The sequence below is a fragment of the Pteropus vampyrus genome, unplaced genomic scaffold (genome assembly GCF_000151845.1).
Source record: "Pteropus vampyrus isolate Shadow unplaced genomic scaffold, Pvam_2.0 Scaffold363, whole genome shotgun sequence".
Classification (NCBI taxonomy): domain Eukaryota; kingdom Metazoa; phylum Chordata; class Mammalia; order Chiroptera; family Pteropodidae; genus Pteropus; species Pteropus vampyrus.
The window spans coordinates 1,433,550-1,458,056 of record NW_011889144.1 but is presented as its reverse complement, the minus strand read 5'-3'; the positions used below and the strand labels follow the sequence as shown (position 1 = coordinate 1,458,056).

Here is a 24,507-nt window from a genome sequence, read left to right as displayed (position 1 = left end):
TGCTCCTGAAATCTCTGAGGAAGGTGACCATCCCAGCACGAAAAGCCTTCAACGAGAAACTGCAGAGGGCAAACCTCACGCTCCAACCTCTGAATGGGAACCTAAGGACCACTGCCCCAAATCCGCAAGCCCACCCTTCCTGGGGCCCCTTACCACTTGCTGTGCAATGTTGACATTGGACTGTCCAAATGTTTTTGGCAAGAGCTGCTTTCCAAGCGTGTTTACTGTGGAGGGGTGAACAGCTACTAAGGATACAACACCTGCAACACAAGGAAATGAAATGTTAGTTCTCTTCTGAATTAAGGCTAAATGTGACAGCTTCAGGACAATGATGCTTTTAATTAGAAATTCTTACTTTCCCCATTTTTACTGCTTTACATCTGCGAGTCAGTTATAAACACCCCTACTAAGCTTAATTCTCAGTTCAAGGAGGGATGGGTTGCATGGATACAACTGCTTACTCTTCTGTACAACTAGCCACTCTCTGGGATCTGGGGCTCAGGTGCCCCCAGGGACATCACCAAGATGCTCCAAACCCTTGTCACCCATCTACAGGATGTTCTGTGGGACTACAGGCTCTGGAGCTAACAGCTCTTAAAAGGCTATAATTCTATGACAATTATAGAATAGAATACTCTCAGGTGAGAATTATTTTGATAACCAGGCTATCACCACATGAAGAGATAGGGGGAGCTGCCTGTTCTGGTCATGCTCTCAATCCCTCTGGTTTGTTTTCCTAAAGCAGACAAGAGGTAGGTGAGCTGGGAGTTGGGCCCCCCGAGGAAGGCGGTGCTTCTGCGGCTGGGGCCTCACACAGGACTAACACAGCAATACCATTTTCCTTTATTTCTACCCAGTTCAGCATCATTATGACTTCCAAATAACCAATAAGGCATTGTCTTCAATTTAGCCCAGTCTAAAGTTTCATTTTTAAAACCCTTACAATTCAGGCATTTTAAGGACAAACTTCTTCAAAATTCAATCAGCAATTAATTTTGCTGCTACATAGGAACATAATAATTTCTCTAGAATAACCTAAATTGAGTAAGACAGATATGTATCCTTCAATGCAGCTGGATAAATATTAATATTTGACCAACAGATATTTAAATTATTTTCTGTAAAAAAAATAAGTATATCTGCTGATTTCTTTTCTCTCTAAAAACAGAGATCTGTATCTTAACAAAAACTAATTTTTTCTCCCTCTTAAGTTCTCTCCCTCCACTTCCACCCCTGACCTACAGATGTTATGTGTCTCCCTTTTTTAAGAGCTGGATCTCTGAAGGAGGGGCATCTCCTCCCACGCGCTCGCAGCGTGCACCTGTGGCCTGGCGCACCAGGGGCCTGGTGCACCCAGGGTATAGGGGGTATGGTCCGTGGCTCCACCTGGGGCGCGAACCCAGGACCTTCTGCATGTAAGGAAGACATGCTAACCACTACATTATGGAGCCACCCCCAAAAGCAAATATTTTTAAAATCATCTTAGATATACGAAAGGTATTTCAAAATATAAAAGTTATTCTATTTTACATTAAGAGATTTAAAATACACAGTTAGATTCACATATAGATGAGTAACAAGTTTCTAGGAATACTAAATTGATAATTAAAAAAGATAACATTGCGAGTTTTTTCTTTTTTTGTAAATTTGCCAGTGATTCCCTAACTTTTAATGATTTTGAATAAAGAAAATAGATCTTTGAGATCAGAAGCTCAGAGAGTCACTGTTAACAACAGCAGTTCAGGCGATTCTTTTGACGTATTTTAAAGCTTACTTTGTACATCAAATTTGTGGAAGTCAACACATTAGTAAACAGGACCAGGCGGTCATCTTCCACAGTCAGACCTACAAGTCCAGTCACACCTGCCCACTACACAGGACAACACAATCCACCCCAGAACCACAAGTTATGGGTCTTTCGATAAAATAACATGCTCAGAGCTCCTGTGTGGGACTCCAATTTTATGTCCCAGCTGGGAAAAGGAGAAGAACTCTTGAGGGTTTGGGGGCAATGGCAGAGTTTTGAGGCCTAAGTGGATTGAGGCCAGGGCCCCCTTTCTTCCATCTATGTATTATAATATGAATACATAGATGTTATACAAAAATGCTGACACCATCTGTTGTTCCCAATGAGTTTTCTCTCCTGTGTTTTTATTGAATGAGAAACTTCAAATATAAAGAATTGGTTTGCAGTCTTAATTTAGTACACCTAGAATTAACTGTTGTATTTTATTATATTTGCTGAAGACTTGAGCAGTACAGTTAACCTTACAGCCCCCAGGCCAGCCCCACCCTGTCTCTCACTGGGCCCAGCCACGGCTTGATAGATGCATTCAGTCCATTTATCATACTCTTCAACACACATCCGTGAATCCAAGGATGATTTAAATATTGTCTGTGTGAATCTTTAAAATTTAGAAAATGATATATATTGAACGAATTCTGTAACTTCGTTTATGTTGGTTTTGAGATTTTTCCATAGAGAGAGGTAGTTGATTTCCTTTAATGCTGTGCTGCTATTCCATTATAATATGAATACATAGATGTTATACAAAAATGCTAAAACACGGCAGTTAACACGAGAGGCCTTCTACTGCTGAATATGGGTTTCTGCCAGTTGGTTTCTCTCATGTGGACGCAACAAAGGGAACCTGAATTCCAGAAGACCTTGTGTTACAGGATTCACCACAGTACCTCCAAATGGCCATTCTATGTGCATGCACACACAGACCCACACACACCACAAATGTACATGCAAACACACATGCACACACACTACGTCACACACACATATACACCCTAGCAGCCGGTGTTTCCCAGGTTTCTGCCAGCTATTGACTTGGTAAGACTTGTCGCTTTTTGTCAATCTCAAGGATAAAATGGTATTTTATTTCTGATTTAATCTGGCCATAAAAATTATAATGCTTAACACATTTTTCAAAAAAAGACTGTCACATGCAATCTATTTAATGGGGGGGGGGAGACTAACATTTCAGTTACAAAATGGGTTAAATTGTAACACAGCCTAGGAATCTACTCACTAGAAATAATATTGTTTCAATTATAAAATGTACTGCACAGCCTTTTTTGAAGGAACTATAACAAAATATTTCACATGTAACTTTATGAAATGAAGAATTCCTTTCTCGGCAAGAAAATTAGTTAAGAATATGTATGGTATGAATTGCTAGAACCATTAACAAAAAAAGAAAATTCTAAAAACATTATATAAGCATATACTTATAGTTAATAATCATATTCTATTGGTATCTATAGTTTTTAAGATATCTTCAACTAAGAAAGCATAAGGTGTAGTGTTTTCTTAAAAATAATTTTAACAAAACATTAAAAATTTTTCAGGACTTGATGTTTTAAAAGTTACCATTTTCATCCAACATGCTACAAATATTTTGTTTGCTACCATGGCCAGATGGATCACAAGAACATGGCCACCTTGCATGCTGTGTCTTCATGGTTCTACCACACAGGTGAGAGCAGGTGCTGCCCACAAGCGGTGTTGGTGGGCACCGGAAAAGCCTGAACAGCATTCTCAGTTCTCAAGCACGGAGGAGGAGCTTCCTTCCTGAGCCATCACAGCAGCCACACTCACCGCACACAGACATGCCATTCATGTAAACTTGGGAGAAGGGCTGGGCAGGGAGCTCCTCAGGGGACTCAAGCTGAGGTACGCCATAGCCCAAGGGCTGCCCTCTGGCAGTATTAGCTGCAAGGTCCCCGCATTTCAAGTGACTTCCACACCACTTCTCTGAAGAGGAGCCCTTTCACTCCTTGGCCAGCATTTAATTGAAGAATAATCATCATATCATGCCCAGGAGCAAGGTTTACAGGGAAGGATGTCACTACTATGCTTTAAATGTCCTTTGAGTTAAGAAGCACAAAAGACTCCGAATTGCCAAAGCCATCCTAAGAAAAAAGAACGAAGCTGCAGGAATCACTCGAAGCTGCAGGAATCACTCGACTTCAAATTATACTACAAAGTGACAGTAATCAAAACAGCATGGTATTGGCAGCATAACAGACACACGGACCAGAGGACTGAATCAAGAGTCCAAAAGTAAATCCATATTTATATGGGCAAATAATTTTTGACAAAAAAGCCAAAAACATACAGTGGAGAAAGGAAAGCCTCTTCAATAAATAATGCTGGGAAAACTGGAAAGCCACCTGAAAAAGCATGAAACTAGACTGTTGTCTATCAACACACACCAAAATTAACTCAAAATGGATTAAGGACCTGAATATAAGACCTGAAACAATAAAATGCATAGAAGAAAACATAGGAATGAAACTCAAGGACCTTGGACTTAAAGAAGATTTTATGAATTTGACTTCAAAAGCAAGGGTAGTAAAAGCTAAAATAAATGACTGGGACTACATCCAACTAAAAAGTTTCTACCCGGCAAAAGAAATCGTCAACAAGGTAAAGAGACAACCATCCAAATGAAAAAATATATTTGCAAGCAATGCCTCCGATAAAGGCCTAATATCCAAAATATACAAAGAACTCATACAACTCAATAACAACAAAAAAACAAATGATCCAATCAAGAAATTGGGCAGAGGACCTGAACAGACACTTCTCCCTAGAGGACATATAAATGGCCAAAAAATATTTGAAAAGGTACTCAACATTGCTAGCTATTAGAGAAACGTAAATCAAAATCACAATGAGATACCATCTCGTACCTGTTGGAATAGCTATAATCAACAGGACAAGTAATAACAAATGCTGGAGAGGATGCAGAGAAAAAGGAACCGTCATACACTGCTGGTGGGACTGCAAATTGGTACAGCCATTATGGAAAACAGTATGGAGGGTCCTCAAAAAACTAAGAATTGATCTACCATATGATCCAGCAATCCCTCTACTGGGTATTTACCCCAAAGATCTGAAAACCCATATCCAAAAACATATTTGCACACCGATATTCCTAGCAGCATTATTCACAGTGGCCAGAACATGGAAGCAACTGAAGTGTCCTATAATAGATGACTGGCTAAAGAAGCTGTGGTACTTCTATACAATGAATATTATTCAGCCATAAGAAGAGTTATGAAATACTGTCATCTGCAACAACATGGATGGACCTCGAGATAATCATGCTAAGCAAAATAAGCCAGACAGAAAAAGTTGAAAATCACATGATATCACTTATATGTGAGATATAAACCTAAAATCAACAAATGAACAGGACAGAGACTCATGGACATGGACTATAGACTAGTGGTTACTGAGGGCAGGGAGTGGGGGAGGAGGGGCGAGGTAGCTATGGTAAGGGGAGTCAAATATAGGGGGGTAGGGATAGGGTGACATGGGTAAAGGGTATCAAATATATGGTAGCTGAAGGAAACTGGACTTTGGGTGGTAAACACACAATAGAATATACAGATGTCAAATTATAATGTATACCTGAAAATTATATAATTGTACTAATCACTGTTACCCCAATAAACTTAACTTTTAAAAAGTTAATAAATGAATGAATGAATGAATGTTCTTTAGGTTAAAACAGAGAATGGGAGGAGACAAGAAGCTGATGCCTCTGCTCCACACTCCCCAGAAGGGCAACTGTTGGAGGGGCCAACCAAAAGTTCTTCCACTTCCTCCTACAACTGGGCTCTCCACTCCCAAATGCTGCAGAAAGAGCAGTTTGAATTTACCCATCATGCATGTGAGTGTGTATGTGCATGTGTGTGTACATTTGGGATGGTGGGAAGGCGCTATTACCATGTCTCAAGAATTATAAAGGAACACTAAGTTTTCGGCCACACGTCTTTGTTAAATTTTCATCTCTCATGCCTTAGATCCCTACTCTAAAGCTGAGAGACAATACTGAAACTGGGGGGAAAGACACATCACAGGAGAATGCCCTCTCATCAGTTAGACATGGATGATAATGTAGGAAGCAATGTTTCAGGTTAAAGCAAGTGTGTGTAGAGATGGGCCTTGCCTCCCATAAGCTGAAGACAGTAACCTACACATACCTAGTCCACAGGGCCTCAGAGCTCTTCAGGAAAAAGAGAGGTTTATGTCAGTAATCAGTCAACAGGTATTACAGCTCACCATTAAAAAGATGCCAGGTAACAAAAGGTGGCATTAGAAACTGATACGAATGGCCCAGCTAGAAAAAACTGAAGTTACACAACGGCATGGAGAGGACTCTCCATGTCTCAAAGCACTACCTGTATGGAAACCAGGTGTTGAAAAGTGTTCCCACTTTTCAGCGAGCATTTATTTGTACAATAAAAACTTTTCAATTTGAAAAGGCAGCAAGCATGACAAAGTGCAGACAGAAACGTAGATAAATTACAGAAAACATGGAACTTGAGCTATTGCCCCAGGTTAGGTCTGTGCAGAGGATGAACAGGGAACAGACAGTCGGGAAGGGTGCATGAGCACCTCAGTGGTAGAGAAAGGCGGCCTGAACCCCATAGCTGTCTGGTCAAGAGAAGACCCAAGTAGGAACCATGAGAAACATAGGTGAGAAGACGGGCCAGGCCAGGAATTTATCAGGGACAAGATGCCAGGGAGGGGAAGGGCCTTTGGTGGCCAGCAAAGCACCATGGACAGACTCCTTCCAGCAGTGCGGGGCCACAGGAACGAAGAGAGTAAGAGGAAAGACCAAGTAGGACACATAAAGTCAAAAACACTGACAACATCAAACATTGGTAAGGATGTGGAACATCTGGATACAAAATGCTACAGCTACGCACATTTGCCATGTAACCTAGTTTCTACTCTTAAGTGTCTGCCCAAAGCCTGAAAATCAATGTGCATGCAAAGGTTCATACAGCATTATGGCCATGAGCAAATAATCAGAAGCAACCTAGATGGCTGCCACAATTAAAACTGCACACTGAACTTACTGTCTAAAACTCTGTATCGGGCCTCTTGCTTTCAAAGACTGGATGCAATGGCTATGAGTCAGTGCATTCTTCTGGGGAGAAACAGAGCTTTTTGAGTCTTGAAGGGTGTGATGATCAACTTTATGTGTTGGTTTGCTGAGGCAGTAGTCCCCATTTATCCAACTGAAAACTAGCCCAGGGCTGCTATGGAAGCTCGCTGTGGACGTGATGAACATCGACAATCAGTTGACTTTAAGTAAAAGAGATCACCCTGGATAATCATCCAACCAGCTGAAGGCCTTGAGAGGAAAATCTGAGGTTTCTCCGAGAAGGAATCCTGCTTCAAGACTGTAGCCTCATTTCTTGCCTGTTTCCAGCCTGCTGGCCTACCCTGCATATATCAGAACTGTCAAGACTCATATCACACACTCCAATTCCTTGAAACAAACCTCTTTCATAGACATGACATCTACCAGCTCTGCCTCTCTGGAGAACCCTGGCTGTTACAGGGGTCTGGAAACGCAACAGCAAGGAAAGAAGCAAGTGGCCAGGAGCAGGGTGGTGCTGGGAGGCTGAAACTGGGAGTTAAGCTAGGATGAGAACCTCAATGGGGCAAGAGAGGCAGAGCCAGTAGCAGGAGCGCAGCAGGACCCAGTCAAAGCCAGAACTCCAGTAGGAATAGAAGAAGCGGAAACCGGATGCTGTGTCTGGCCTCATCTCAGGATGTCGCAGGTTCTCAATCAAGGGTAGCAAGGTTCTCGGAAAGTGACAATACTCAGGTGCTGGCCTGTTCCAGAATTCCTAAAGCATGGGGCTCAGAGCAATGATAAACTGGCCCCACAGGTACGGGGTGCAGAGCAGAAAGTGACACTGGTCTCTAACCCTGGAAGGCCCAGTCTCTATCCTGGTCCAGGCCTCAGTCTCCTCCTCATGACCATCCTACTCTTACTACCCAAACCTCCACAGTGAGAACCAGTTCCTGCTCCTTCACAGTCACCCCAGAGAGACTGACTCTGGGACATGCTGCTCACCACTCACCTGGGCTCCTGGACAAGCCTGTGCTGGGACAGTGGGCCTTACTCACCACGGGCCTCACTTACCATGACCACAAGCCTTTGCCAACTACTCCTCAGAAAGTACCCCTAGTAACCACTGAATCAAATGACATTCCAGTGTGACACTCGTGGGGCTCCTCAACTAATAAAATACTAATAAATAACCCAAAGTGAACAACTCAAGTTAGTACAACACTGCTTGAAATTATCCTTAAAACTGCTGAACCATAAGCAAAAGAGAGCTGCTGTTGAAACCCTGTCAGTGCACAAGGGCAGTGGCCTGGTGGCCCTGTCCTGCTCCATGTCCAAGCCCTAATTCCCTGGAAGGCGCAGGAGAAATGTGGCGGCACTCACCTGTGTGGGCGGGGGAAGAGCTGGGGAGCAGGATAGTGAAGATGTTACTGTGTGCTTTCTCTCGCTTAAAACACTGCTGAGAGGTAGAAGGGAAGGGCCTCAAGAGAAGGCAAGGAGCCCAGAGTGCCCAGGAGGCCGCGCTGGTCCTGACAGAACTGCTGAAGCAAAGGGAAAAGCCTGAAGACCCATGGAAGGGTGGCTCTACAAGTCCAACGCTCACCATGCGACCAGAAAAAGCCTGGTCAGGAGAACAAGGGAGGCATAGGCAACAGTCGGAGGCATCCGATGTCAGAGCTTTCAGGACCAGCATGACAAAAGACAGTGGGACAAATACAGCTGGAAGAACATACTGAAGAACTCACAAGGTAAGAGGGGGCTACAGGGCTGCCAGACCACACCCAAGAGGGATATGAAGTGTTTTAAATGGAGCAAGGAGCTAACAACAAAATATTTTAGCAGAGTCAAGAAACTATTATTTCTCGATCCATCCAATTCAACTACTTGGTTCACAATTAAGCTCAGTAGAATTTAAGCAGATTGGTTCGTAGGAAAGGAAAATGAGACAGCCAGTGTGTGGTCATAAGTAAGCTTACTTGAGAGTATCCAAACAATAGAGGAAATTGAAATAAATACCAGAATGCAAGCCTTCCATCATTTCCAAGGGAGTAAAGTTTGTGGATTTTTTTTCATTATTATTTTTGCTTTATCACTTTAATAGAAAATGGCATGCCTCAAATTTCTGAAAATTATTTAAATGCCCAATTACACTGAATTTTTCACCCCAACAACCTGTGAATACCAAAATTAGCATTCGCAAGATATCAAGTTAGAAAAGTGTGCAACGAATCCTTCAATGGGCTCTCCATTCTTGGACAAGACAGAAAAAGAGGAAGGCATCACAGAAAAGCAGGGCTCTGCCCAAGACATTCCAGAACCAGAAAACCAGGAGAGCAGGCATGGGCCAGAGGCCCAGAGCCATGGTACAGAGGGGAAGGTGGCTGGTGTGAGAGGAGGAGCGATCAGTTGAGCCCTGAACAGGGTACAGGCAGAGAGCAAGGGTGGCCAGCATGCGGCTGTGTGCGCAAGGCTCTGCAGAGCCTCCATGAGCATCTGAAGGTTGTTAAGTCCCAATGCAACACAGAGGACAGGGTATGAGCTCACCAGACCAGGACACGCAGGACTTGCTCAGTCACATGGGGACCTGGTCAGTGGGGCTGTGGATGAAGGAGATGGATGGGTTCCTGTCTAGCACTCACGTCCAGCAATAGATGGACGTGAAGGGGCTGGGACATGGCAGGAAGACCAAGTGGGGGTGCAGCACCAGATTTAGATTTCCCCAAGGTTATCAGAGTAGGCATCAAAAGATCACTTATTAAGGCCTCATTCTTAGAGTAAAAAGCTAATTTTATGTATGATAATAGGAAAAAAAAAAAAAAGAAAGAAGTAATCCTTAAACAGAATTAAACCTTAACACTGCAAGGCTTCTCGGCCCCCAGCCTGGCTGACACAGAAAAAACAGACATGAAAGCTGGAGCCATGCTTAGCGACATCATCCAGCTCTGCTAACAAAATCTCCTTAAGATGAAGCAGGCTCTCCCACAGGTCTTCTCTCAACATTATAACAAGCTACACGAAAATGGGCTTGCACAAACTTGCTATCAAAGCTCCACACCAACACAGCTTTATAATCAGCTGAGCGTCACAAGTCAACACTTTAAAGGTCCATCTTTTTGATCCAGCAATTCCATGTCTACGGCTTTATCTGAGGAAGTAACCAGCATGCTCAAAAATACATGTTTTCAGAAGTTCACCATATGTCACTTTTAAATGGGAAATTGTGGGACCCCTGGGAAAAGTGGCTTTAACTCATCCTCCCTGAATTCCAGTGATACAGAAAAATGTTGATCTCCAAAGAACTACTAAAGATACACACATGGCTTACTGACATGAAGATACTTGTTCGAACACGAGGTGTGCACCGCACAGTGATCCCTTAGATGGGAGTTTGTTTCTATATGCTTCAGTGTGGCTGGCCACAGAGCAAACTCCTAGAGAGCATACACACCCGCCCCCAGCCATGAAGTAGAAGGAATACAACTGACCTGTGTTTTCTTCTTTACACTTTTCTATATTTCCTGAAGTTCTGCAAATAGTATTTGACTTACAAACCCAAATAAACTGAACCACTGTTGTTTATGTGCAAGTGGTGGGTCGGGTCCAACTGAGTTCTGAATGCTACTCTACCCCAGTCTATCTGGGGGCCCCCCAGGCAAGAGAGCTCCTAAAGGGGGGTTTCCATAGTCGACAAGGGACTTTCGTATCAGAGAAATTCATATATACACCAAACTTAGCACGCTTATCAACAAACTCATGTTTCCAAAGTAGGCGCCCTTACCTTTTCCAGGACTAAGGTTCTGGTCTATGAAGACCTTTAGTTCCCCATTGGCTTCAATTAGACCGGCCTGCAGAAAGCAACAATAGTCATTATAAAAACAGCTAATAGAGTGACAAAGCTAAAGTTGTTATCACACCATCCTTGTTAGAGTGTGGTATAAAATAACACATTAAAAAGATAAAACGGTCACCATTATGCAAACAACTACAGAAAGCCATGAGGGGAACTGCCTGGGTCCTCAGTGCAAGGAGCCACATGGGGCCACCTTAGCCCATGAGTTATTTACTTGGCTGTGATAATGAGCATAAGATCATTTGAACATTTCAGCCTTAAAGCTTAGCCCTTGAGATATTAATGAAATACTTTTTATTTATTAAATCAGCACATGGTAATGTCTGAGGTTGGCAGAGGCATACCACAGGTGGGCATGAAAATTCATTCAACTATCTTGAAAGTGAACAGGTAATGTGGCCTGAGAACAGAGCAAAGAACTTCAAGTTGGTCAGAGCCTCAGAACAAAAAAAAATGCTTCTTTTCATTAACTGGGTAGTTGCTGAATGTATTTTTAAAGCAAACCTTAACAGTTACATGCAGCTTTGGTTCAAATTTCTTGATGTAATATGACCAACTGCAAACTGTCAAAGACAAATGGTCATGGCCAAAATAATTTATCTAGGTTTCCTGATCTTAGTTAAACAACATTTTACAAATTCTTTCTGTAAGGAGCAAGAACCTTGGGAATAAGTGAGCTACAGTGGCATCTGGTCAGCAAGGTGGAAGGTTGCTATAGCAAAGCAGAAGAGACTCTGAAGGTCAACTAGCTTCTATGTATGACTAATCTAAACCAGTTCCCATACTGGTTCATCCTACTCTTAAATTTCCAGAGATACAAAACAATAGATTTTCCCAAATCGAATCCCCATTCTTTCTAATTCTGCTCTCTATGAAGATAAGAGAAATCACCTGTGGGCTTGAAGACCAACCCAAACCAGGGACACACTCTGCCTGTTCCAAGGTACATGTGGGAACGGCATCTTCAGACATTTGCCTCCACCCGGTCCGCAGGCTCACAGCTCCACCTGGGACCACTTTCCTTATGCAGTGGCTGATGCAGGGAAGACCGCAATGGCACTAGCATCGCTGGGCAAAGCCTCAGCCCTTTAAGAACATTACAGTAGAACCACTTATGACAACACTGAATTCAGGAGAGAAGCTGGTCTGTCTCAAACCTACACAAGCTAATTCAGGTACACATAGGAAGGTTATCAATATTGTCGCCCATAACCCATCCCCAACTCCCAGAACTACAGCCTCATCCTTCTCATAATGGTGCTCTCTTAAAACACCATCCCTTTGTGGAGCATGAGCCCCAAAGGACAACTGAAAAATCTAATGAAGACCTCACTGGCTGATAATGGTGAAGCACGCAAGAACCAACTAACTATAGTAGGAAATTACTGTCATCTTTCCTGGAAAAAACCTCACTATTGTTGATTTGCTTTATGTATAGTCAACTATAAGACACCGAGTCCCGACATCTGGCCTGTCATCTGCAGAGGACTGTCCACATCTGCTCTGCTTCATTCCCAGGACACCCACCTGCTGGTTCTCGTGCAGCATAACCCTGGGTGAGTCTGAAGTCTCAGTCTCCATCACTCCTACCTGCAGAACAGGGACAGCAGCGCCAGCCTCACCACCCCCACGGCCCATTCAAGAATTACAGTGTGACATGCAAACCTTTCAAATTACAAACACAGGGTGACCAAACATCCTGGTATGTCCAGGACTAAGGTGGTTCTGAGGGCTCCTGGGGCGCTGGACTGCCAGTGCTCAAGACAGGAAGGTCCCGGGCGAGCTGAAAAGTGGTCATTGGTAAGTGGTTATTAGTAACACCTTCAAAGATCTGTCCGCTGATGACAGTGCTAGTATAAACAAGATTTATGCAGGGCGCAAACCAGCCTCAGTATCCATGCTATTGCTCTCTCCTCGGCAGGCCCAGCTTGCCAGGACCACACTCCGACTGTGTTCAATTTCTCCTTTCAGAACTTGAGGATTCCATGAGCTGTTAAGTATGTGGGCCATGAATGAGGACCCGGCTCTGTTTCATCTCCACAAGTTCTTGAGACAGTAGGATAGTCCAAGGCCATGCAACACATAAGACCATCGGGAACACGATTATCAGCACGAGGATATACTAAAATGGATCCCATTACAGCCTCTTTGGGGTTTCCAACATGAAGTCCTTCTGACAAGTTTACAGTTAGTACACAAGTTCAATCACACAACCACAAATACTGACTTGGAAAAGATATTAGTTACACCACCAAGTTTCTTCCTTACATCTTATAGCCCAGAGGCTATAACCTGCAGGTACTTGATAACAAGCATCAAAATGCAGGTTTTTTATTTTTTAAAAGGTATTACTGAAATTGTAATTAATTTTAAGGTAAGTGCATTGGACTTATTTTACTACAAAATCTTTATGCTTAAGATGCAAACTCAGCTTCCTATAAGGAAACATCGAAGTGCTAAATATATTAACAGATAAACCAAAAGCAAAAGCACTCATTTGCCATAACCTTAATTTTTCTTTAAAAAACTTTATTTAGCCTTTTATGCTCATATTTAATGAAAAGGAAAGTTGGTTATTCTTATATTAACTAAAACTATCCTGTTAATAGTAGCAATAACTGTAATATACATGTTCCCAAAATACATAACATTTCTAGAAAAAGATGAGAACCAATAAAAAATGAAAACTAAAGAATCGAATAATTTTACTTAATTTAGAGCAAACTTTACTAGTGCTTATCATATTCTAGGCTTTAGAAATGCAAATCAATTTAACATGTGGGAGACCAAAGAAGGGTGCTATGACCACACAGCTTCACAAGTTGCCCCAAGAGAGGGCTGACCTAATCCACAGGGCCAGGACCCCAGCACGTCTCCCCCACACTCTGAATCACCTACCAGTCTTCTCCTTCCCAACCTGTCCCTCTCTTTCTAAAATGCACTTGCTGTAATTCCCTCTCATTGCCCGCAGGAAAAAGGGCAAACTTCTCAAGCAAGACAGAGGCACCTGGGACCAGGGGCCACCTATCCAGCCACACCCCTTTAGAAGGCTTTTGGAGGGATGAAACCTCTAGGAGCAGGGCATATCTCAGGGCAGGGAGGCGAAGGAAGGTGGTCTGAGCTGCCTATTTACATGGGAAGAGTCCAGTGAGAAAGAAGGGATGATTAGCTGCTGGTAAGAGATGGGCAGGGCATAACTCAGGAGAATCAAATGACACCTCTCAGTAGCCCCAATCCTCACCGCCCTCCTCCAGGTGCAGCCCCCATGCTTCCTGCAGCCTTCTGACTCTAGTCCTCTCTGAACACTTTCTAATTTACTGTACAGGTTACTAATTTATTTTCGATTGCCTCTTTCCCCACTAGACTATAAGCCCTGTAAGAGCAGGACATCACCTGGAAAGAAAACCACTGCAGCAAGGAATACGAACCCCAGACTGAATAGGTCCACCAGCTCAGAAGAGAGGTCAAAAAGCTCCTCTTGAAGGGTCGTACAGTCAGCATTTTAGGCATGGGGGTCATTGGTCTCGGCCACAACTACTCAGTTCTGCTGCTGCAGCACCACAGCAGCCACAGGCAGTATCAAAATGACAAGGCTGCATTCTAATTAAACTTTATTCACAAGAACAGGTAGGCCAGGTAGTTTGCCAACTGGACTGCAGGTGTTATCCAAGGACAGAAGCAGGAAAACAAGATGTGGCAAAGAAATAAGGAAGAGTAGATTTTAAAAAGCATGATGACATGAAACCCTGAAAAAAAATACTACAGAAAAAGAAAACTACAAAACAATCTCTTATTGATATTTACTACACAAAAACATCAGCAAATGACCATGTAAGAGACGATTCCACAAATGTAAATATTAGAAACCTTTATTGCTTACCCTACTGCCTCAGCAATGCATCTGATAAGGTCACTGTCTACTCCTGACTTGTATCATAATGGGCTCCTTTCTGAAGGAGAGTTTACACATGCATACATCAATGACCACCATCCTGATTAACTGTGAATGGTCAGAAGCACTTCGAGAACTACAAAGGAAAACTGAGCACCTCAGTGCTATCTGGTGGTACCTGTATCAATCAGACAAGGTGCCAAGAAGATAAAATTTATCATTATTGGCCCTCATGAAAATCATTAGAAAAGTCTAGTATTATGTCAATATCTTTTCTTTACATCAGCAATAACCTGGTATAAAAGATAAAAATTAAGTCCCTTTCACAGTAACAGTAAAAACAGAAACTACCCAGGAACAATGTTAAAGTATGCAGAACCAAAAAGAAAACTCCCTAACTTCAAAGAGGGATGCATACCATGTTATTGACTAGAAAACATTGATACTAGAAATTAAACTGCATAATAAATAAAACTTTAATCAATACTACAAGTTTCAGGGGTGATCTTAATAAGGTGAGAATCAACAGATTACTGAAAGGCCTGCAGACCAACCCTCCAAACATCCAAACAGCAAGACCAATATGAAAGCTGTGCAGAGCCTGTGGCCTCCCTGGTAACAGTGCCCACGGGCTCGTTCTGAGACCCACCCTCCACCTGTTCCATCCTCTGGTTCCCGAGTAGCCCTCCCTCAGACTCCGGAGAAGACAGGGACACAGACAGCCCGTGGCACCATCAATATGCCCAGCCATGGATGACCTTCTGCAGGTCCAAGACTCAGCCTGGGGCTGGCTCTGAGAGTGGGCGCCCTGCAGGCCTGGAAGTGTGCAATGCCAGGAAGGGAGGAGGACCTCCACCTGCAGGACTTCACCCCCCTGCCCAATCCCCTCGTGTGTGGCCTTACCTGGTGACCAAATCTGCCAAGGCCAGATTAGGTCACAAGAAACTGCGATTTGTCTTGCTGACTTGTCTCTCTCTCTCATCTTTCTCCTTCTCTCTCCCTTCTCCCTCCTTCCCTCCCTCATGTTTCTCCCTCTATATCTCCCTCTCTCTTTCTCTGCGTCTGTCTCTCCTCCCTGGCTCACTCACTCTGATGTGAACTGCTCCATGGAGGGGTTCACATGGCCAGGAACTGAGGGTAACCTTCAGCCAATAGCCCTCAAGGAACCGAACCCTACCAAAAACCAGGTAAGTGAACCCAGATGCAGTCCAGCCACTCAGAACCTCGGGGTACCACACCTTCGGGTGTTGGGCTGCTGGGCCAGTGCAGCTGAAGCCAGACTCCTAACCCACAGAAACTATGGGGTAACAATGTTGTAGTTGAAGGTGGTGTTTTGAGTAAGCTGTTAGAGAACAGACTAAGAGACTGGTAAAGAAGCTGGTGACCATGCAGCTCACTCTCCTGCACTTTGTTCATGCACCGGCCTGTTTCCTCTGTTAGTCACCTGCCATGAGTTTCTGTCCTTGCCACAGAAAGAGTGCCATAGTGATATTACAAAGCAATGAGATATGGATCATTATGCAAAATAATTTGAGTTAGAGCTAAGGTTCATCACATAAAAAATAAAAAATGGATTCCAAGTGGATAAAAGAATAAAGTGGATAAAACAGAGCTAGGACTAATGTTTCTGGCATTGGCCAAAAAGGATAGAGCCTTTTACTGAAAACAATACAAAATAAATACATATTTTTATTTAAATCAGTGTGACAAGATCAGAACATCCCTAAGACAGAGAAGAAAGGAGCCCAGAAGACACTATTGTGACAGTCAACACAACAGGCATCCAAACAAAATACCATGCTAGATCCTGATATCAGCAAAGAAAACTTACATAGTTGTTCTGGGTATTTGTAAAGAGTTCTTACTGTTGACACATACTAGAATATTTAATGAAATGACCTCATGTTTGTAATCAGCTTCACAAACACCTGGCTGAAGAAGCGGCATGGACGAACAAGATGGTTATGAGCTAAGAGTACTCAGGGCAGTGACAGGGATGCAAAGGACCACCATCACTTTCTCTCTACTCTTGTGTACATTTGAAATTTTCCATAAAAGTTTTTAAAAGTTATCTATGTTTATATTTACCAACATGAAAAAGTCTAAGACAAATTGTGGAGTAAAATAGCAGGGGACAGAATATATGAGTTCATTATATAAAGCTGAGTAATCTATGTTTAAACACACACGTCTAGGGAGTTAACCCCCAAAACAATCAACAAAATGTAATAGAGTCACCTTGGACTATGATGTCAAATGACTGTTAACTTTGATAGCATGTGAATTTTTAAATAAACCCTATACGACAAGTCCTCGAATAATGAAGTTTCGTTCAATGTCATTTTGTTATAACATTGATGAGATGTTTCATTATATGTCATCTCGCTTAAAGGTGCAGAACCTACCCATAATATTGCATATTTACTGTATTTCTGTAACTGGATAAAGTATAAGACTACTGTCATTTTCTAAACAAAGGATACGAAGTCTCAAGGACAAGATCTAGAGATGATGAAGGAAAGATGAGAATGGAAGCTAAAAACCACAGATCTGAGAGACATTACAGGGAATCCATGGAAAAAAAAAAAAAAACAAACAACGAAAAAAAAAACCCAAATGGCAGCAAGAGCTAATACAGCAGAGGCCCAGGGCCACAGAGAGAGGGCAGAGGGGATGGAAGGCCACAGAGAGCTGGCCCTGAAGCGCAGGCAAGGCAAAATAAGCAAGGGAGCAGAAAGAGAGTCTGGAGAAAAATATGACTGGGGGAATAACAATCCTTCCCCAACGAGAAATCCATATCTTCAAGGGAAATCTCAAATCCATCAGAACCGAAGTGGAAAAGGTAGGAGTTAAATTTACACATTCCAGCAAAGTCAGCAGAAAGTAAAGGAAGAGGAACAGGTATGACAGATTGGGGCGAGGAGGAGTGGGTATTTGTGGTGCTAGGAACAACTGGATGAGACTATCAGGATTTCTGAAATTCAAGTGAGACCCTGAGTTCTCTGCCAGGGGGCCACGACATAAGCAATTAACACACAGTTAATTGTTCTTCCTCTCCTTCATAAGCAAAATTGAGACTCAAATGGACAGCCTAGGTTTATTTGTTTTTCTTTCTTTAGTTGGATTTGGAAATCTCCCATCTCTTCAGCCTCCTGTCTCCAACATCAGAGCTCATCTCTTAAGAAAGTATAAACTAGCATTTCTAGCTAACTCCTGCCAGCCAAGCTGGACCTGAATGTCAGTCAAATACTGAATCATTTAACTATCATCCTCTACCCCACTCCAAGATGCACAGCATAGGAACTGCCTCTCGCTCATGCTGAAATATAAGGTTCTGTTTTCTGGCTGAATTCTGTATCTTAATTCCCAGCTACAGTCCTTCCTAGAAAGAAGCAGACAGAGCCACAGCATATGCTCTTCTAATCCATAATCTGATGGTGTCCTTCAGTCATCATTTTAACTCTCTTTTCTGCCAGAAAAATATCAAATTTATTCTAGAACAGGCACAAGTGCAAAACTGCCTAGAAGAAAAGATAATATGATTCCAAAACAATATTTAAATATTTGCTTATGTCCCGCTTTCTGGCATTTTTGTGGCAGACTTGCACTGGGATACCTCAGTATGGTGGGTACTAAATTATCTCACCTGCTGCATGGTGGAGGGATTCTGCTCACCAGGACCTGACTGAGGACATATAACAGCAAGCTAGAATCGGATTTTATCAGGAAGTTGTTCCTCAATGGGACATTATTTCTCATTCTTTAGAATTACAAAGTCTAAACCAATGAGACAACTGCGCTGAGTGCTCCTCTTTAACCAAAGCCCCCGTGTTATTTAACTGCCCTTATGTCCACCGCCAAACGGCTGTGCCTTACCACAGCCCTTGAATGGGAAGCCCCAGATGTCAGAGGCTGTTTACTCAACCCCATCCTAGCAGCCCTACCCCAGCACGAGTCTCCACTGCCTACCATCCTGGGATTTCTCTACATTCTAGCCAAGGCACATAGTCCCCAAGCTCTCAATGGTGCAGCAGTATCCCTTTGGTAGCCTGAGTTCTCTGCACCCCATCTCTGGTGGCCTATGAATGCCCTCACACCACTTCTGGTGGTCTGTGCCCATTGCATCCCATCTCTGGCAGACTGTGGCTGCCCCACATCTCTTCTGATGGCCTGTGGTCCCCTCACACTCTACTTTTGGTGGCCTATGGACTCCTGTACCCCATCCCTGGCAGCCTGTGGTTCCCTGCACCTCATCTCTGGTGGCATGCCTACTTCACTCCTGAGCTCAAGCCCAAATAAGGAGCCCATCTCTTTGATGACACTAGGAGTAGGGTCTACCCCCAAAAGCTCTGATTAGACCACTCATGGCAAAGAAGCATGTTTCAGAGGCCCAGGACTGCGATGAACTACGAATTTCTTCAAAGCCTTACATTTTACTCTTTAGAACCCATCCAAGTATTGCCAGGGTCAGGCCAAGCATGTGATACATGTGGTTCTTTAATCTTTGCTTCCTTGAGAGGAAGATACGCTTGTTACCTCATTTTACAGCTGAGTTGCCAAGCCCTAGAGAAGATTCTGCCTGAGGTCACACCACCAGGAAGTGGGAGAGCAGAGACTCAGAACCAGGCAGAGCAGGTCTACTCAGAATCAATGCCTTTGTCCTGACATGAAATAAGTTTCCAGGAGAACCCAGTGGTTCTGTGGCTTCGCAAGCGCTGAGGCACACCCCGCCACTCCATAGAGGGTGAAGGAGTCCAGGCCTGCGGCCTCTCCTGAGAGTAACACACCAGATATGGAGATATTTTTCTGCTCATCTAGTATATTCATTTATTAGCTAAGTTAAAAAATAACAATACACTAATCTGACTTCTCTACTAGAAAAGTTACTGCAGGACACTGTCTTCCTTTCACAAAGAACCTAATTCTTCTTCACAAAATCTAAGTCGTCCAAGGCTGAGGCTTGAACGAGGATCAGTGCTCCTCCACAACTCTCAGGCTCCTGAAGCCTGTTGGGCCCAGAGTCTGAAGGATGCATGGGGTCCAGATGGGCAGCAGACGGCAGGAGACAGGCAGCTCTTACTGCATTATGTGCTTTAACAAGAACAGCACCATCATCGGCCCTTTCCCTTCCTAGGGGAAGGAGCGCTCAAAAACAGAAATTAGGCAGTTTCTACAACCACAGTCCACCACTATCAATATGTCACTCAAACGAAGGTCTATGGGCTGGGAAGGATGGAGTCACCGTCACCTTTGCACAGAGGTTGGAGGCTACAGTCATCAAAGAAACCCACCTCCTCACTAGCCAATTCCTTTTCCTTTCCATCCCCAAAGTAAGATTTGGTTACCTAGCTGCCACAAGAGCCACTTCAGTTTGTTAAGGAAATAAGGGGTTACTTGCATGGGAGGAAGGCGGCCCCGGTAGTCTCCACTTCCGGCCTGGCAGCACTCTGCAACACCTAAGTCTACAGACAGGATTTCAAAGCTTTCTGGAGTTACAAAACCTCATGAGTTTGTTTAATTTTGTGACTTCCCTCCTACCCAAGGGAGGGAGGGAAAGAGAGAGGGAAGGAGTGTGTGAGTGTTTGTGTGAGTGTGTGTTTTGGGGGAGGGAAACATCAGGGCTTTATTAAACAAGGATGAAATACCCCGAAAATCCATAGACATCTTAACTCACAGGCTATTTGGACAATACTAAGGCAGATATTTATCTTTTATGCTATACATCATTTCAAACAAGGTACCTAAATTTAAAAAACAACACATTTTCAAAAGAAATACTAAAGTAATAACAATCTCCAAAAATAAGTAACTTCTATATATGGATTAATCTAAAAGTATACCAGATCAAAGATAAGTGTGGCTTTATCATTGATCCCCAAATTCAGCTATGAAATAAGGCAAAGGTTAAATTCTCTCAAAAGTATCTCCCTTTTCATCCTTCTTCCCTGCAATATAGGATTTAGGTTCCATCAGTACAGGTAGCATGAGATATTTTCATTCAAACCCTGATTTTTCTGAAAAGAAAATGAAACAACAGAAAAATTAGACCCATGCTAGGTACTTCAATTCATTAATACTTTTAAACAGAGGAAATAAAATATTATGCAATAGCTAAAAAGATTTGATGGGCTATACTTATGTTATGCTGTAATCATTTACCCAAAAAGCGACAAGAACAGACTACTATTGCAAATTTGGGCCTCAAAGATTCTTGATGATCACACTGAATACAGATGAACAAGTAAAAGCAAATCAATTGAATGAAGGGAAAACATTTATACTACTTAAAAACTATCTGTATTTAAGGTTAAAATTCAAGGTAAAAATTCAAGGTGTGTTCTTCATAGGTTTAATATTTAAAATTTACAATCCTTGCTGTGTGACAAAAGCAAACTAATGTTAACATTTTGCTGTGAAATGATAAAGATTTAATACCCTTAATTTGTTAAGAGTGGATGCAAATCATTTAGAAATAAATATCTGAACGGAAAAATGAGCACAGGATATGTTCATCAATTCACAGTGAAACAATGTTTTAAAAGGAAAACATACAACTTCTAAATCAAAAAATGTAAACTAAAACAAAATGCCATTTAAAATTTCACCTATCAAATGGAGGAAGTTTTGTGAGTTTTTAATTATCATTATTATCGAACTTGATGCTGAAAAGGGAATGTTAAATTGGGCTCTCTCCTACAATCTGATAGAAATAAGTATAAACTGATATCATTTTAGAAAGTAATCTGATAATGTCTCAAAGACAGTGTATGTATGTGCTGCACATTCACACGTCCTCATGCCCACACACAGCCACGCACATCCACACAGAATTACACTTCCAAGAATTTATACTGAGATATCATCACTGATTTATTCAAATTTAAGATTTAACTGGAAACCACTGTCCAGTGCTAGGGACTAGGGAGTTAAGGTACATCCAGAACGGAATAGGGGATTCATCAAATGAATTGATATTCTCCACGCTCCTCTAAGATGCTGGCGGCTTTCAGGACTCTCTCAAATAACCTGCACATCTGTGCTCCAGAAAGTTCAACAGCATGCTCGCTAACATTCAGCTGTTTATCTCTAAAAATCTATTTGTGCTAGCTGTATTTGTTATTAAAAGCCTGGGAAAAACTGTAAACAATGTGGAGAGTTGCATCAGTGTCTTTAAATGCCTTTTATGTTCTCCATCCATTCTAATGAAATCGAAACTGGATATTATGGGTATGGTTTATGTAAAAGACTCAAATAAGTGGACCCATTCACCATGAAAGGACTTTCACTCCATAGCCAAAAGAATTGAGGAGTGAATATAGATTTGTTTCAATTTAAAATGATACGTTTAGGTATGCATCATTTATTATTTCCCAGTTTAACTTACTTTTTCAATAACTATCTATAATTTCCCAACAAGTCAAATAAACGTACAGCTGCTAAAAATGTGGTTAAAAAAAATGACTGACTTGGGGAAATACTGACAATACTTTAAAGAGAAAAGGAAGATTAAAAATGTACAGTACATTTACATCTTTGTAAAACATGCCTTTATTACATAACTAAATAAAAATCCAACAGGAAAATACTACAAAATCCCAACAATTTCTCTCAGGAAATGGCCAATGATTTTTTTTTTCTTCTTTTTGCTTTCCCAGGACTCTCTTTTATACAATTAATATTACTTTTATAAACAGAAGAAATATTACTTGAACTTTTTCTTGTGGAAATTCTGCTAAATAGAAAAGCCAACGATTATGACAGAAAAGCTTGTTGGTGTGACAGGACTGTGATTCAATAAAGACAAAACTCATAGTTTACGCTGAGAATAGACAGCAGTCGCAGAACCTGGGAATGATGAATTCCTTTGCAGGATGAACCATGAAGGCCAGCACACTTGTCACCTGGGCAGGGAAGGCACAAGACAGAGCTCAGCTGGTAGGCAGTGGAAACGTCAGATTCTGGACTGTCTGGTTCTTTGACTTACAGGCATAATTACCTTCTGGGTTATTATTGCCTAGCAGAGAAGTTCACTCTGTCTCCTTAGATCCTTGGTGACATGATGTTATTTAAGAGAATACCGGGTTGCACAGTTCAAGTATGTGTTCTAAAATGCTACATTTTAGAACCCGAGGATGCACAGTGGTTTGATTCCATCATACTAGAATTCTCTTTAAAAATGACTCATGTAAAAACAGGATTTTGATAAACAAGGTCCTAAGTTCAAACAACAGATTCTAACAGGAAGAGGTAAACACAAAATTTTGGAGTCTCCAAATCATCTGTAGAACATCTAAATAGCACCCATGAACTGTGCAACAACTGAAAAGCCACAGTCGGCCTCCAAATACAAGTCCTCGCGCAGTGTCAAGTCTGAAGAAGTTGCAGCCAGTCAGCAAGTATTCACTAACAGCTGACTCCTTTCCAGGCCAGATGCCATATAGAAAAAGCATCCATACTATTTATGACCAACACCCTAATGATAATCATTTGAGTTAGAAGGTACCTGGGGTGAGTCCCACCTCTAGTTCAGCCAATGCTGACATCCCACATCCCAGATGACATATATCCTAGAATTCTTACCTTCATGCCCTCAGGAAGACCCACAGGGTCATGACATGTAGGGGCCATGTGCCATCTCTGACCCATCCTTGCTCACTCTTCCCTAGAAACCCAGTCCCTCCTAAAATAGTATGAAACTGCAGGCAAGAGAAGCCAGGTATCAATCAATTACAAATTAGAATTTTCCAATAGTTCTACATTGAAAAATAACATAATTTATTAAATACTGAGAGAGAAGAGCTCTTTGAAAAAGTGATTATGTGAGGAAAACATCATCTAGAAGTTATACTGCAAGTCAGGCTATGCATCAATACCACAGGCAAATTTCCTAATTGTTTCACAATGAACTCTGAAGAAAATTGTTTTACATACCAAAAGCACAGAGCGAAACAAGGGCTGATTACATGAGGAAAAGATATCCTTTTTATCTTTTGAATTTTATACCAGGTGTTCATATAATACCTCTTTTAAAGTGATATGTTTTAGGGCAACACTTTTAATTAAGCTGCAACTTTCTTCTTTTTAATACCATCTCAGAGTTTCTCCAATTTTATTCCACATACAAAAAAATTCATGAAACATGAAAAGCCCATTGCAAAAACAAGCAGACCATCATAGATTTCTTCTCTATTTAAATCTGAGTAAGTCAAATTCATTACATTCAGTCTCAAATGTGAAGCTGTTTCTTTGAGGGTAGGCAAAAGAGAAGGCTGTACTAAATGACCGAATTAGAGTCTGTTCCCAGAACAGACTGGAGGAAACAGTAGGTTATTGCTATACTAAGTTTATTTCTTCAGCCTCAGATTTCATCATCGAGGTCTAGGTCTATAAAACGATACTCAGGACATGTATTTTTAGATAAGCTCATTAGTCTCCTATTGGTATTAAACCAGGCCTCATTATAGCATCCTTCAAAAGCTTAGACAGGATGCATTTTTCTGTGTTCCCAGCTCTCAATAATACAATTTAGGGATTTTTCCATAAACTCACAGAACACAAGTAGACTCATAGACCAGTTTTCAAAACTGAGGCCTATGAACTCTGAATAGGTACTGACACAGACACCCTTTCTGTCAGGAGCTGTCCCAGCAATGGCCCCAGCCTGAGATCATGTTGGGATCTTCCTCCCTCAGGATGTCTTCTGGCCAAATGCTCAGGGCCAATAGACTCTTGTCTATGTAAGTACTCTCTAGCTGAGCCAGGCTGTCGCTCCACTCTCATATATGAAGTGTGGAGAGGTGGGGCCTGGGAATATCCACCAGAGTCTGCTAACTGACAATTCAACATCTGCCTGCACCTCTGTGATTTTATAA

General features: G+C 42.1%; 1 protein-coding gene across 8 annotated transcripts in view; it reads right to left on the bottom strand.

Moving 5' to 3' along the window:
- Window positions 1-24,507, bottom strand: part of TFDP1 (transcription factor Dp-1) — a 45,287-nt gene that overhangs the window by 14,978 nt on the left and 5,802 nt on the right. For 5 of the 8 annotated variants that reach the window (XM_011379533.2, XM_011379530.2, XM_011379531.2 and 2 more), the window contains exons 3-4: window positions 10,672-10,738; window positions 154-260 (exon numbers count right to left, since the gene is read on the bottom strand). In XM_011379533.2, the coding sequence (XP_011377835.1) occupies window positions 154-260; window positions 10,672-10,738 (174 nt within the window). Of the gene's footprint in view, window positions 1-153; window positions 261-10,671; window positions 10,739-12,270; window positions 12,334-24,507 lie in introns of all 8 variants that reach the window. The other 3 variants (XM_011379528.2, XM_011379526.2, XM_011379527.2) reach the window with 1 other exon arrangement.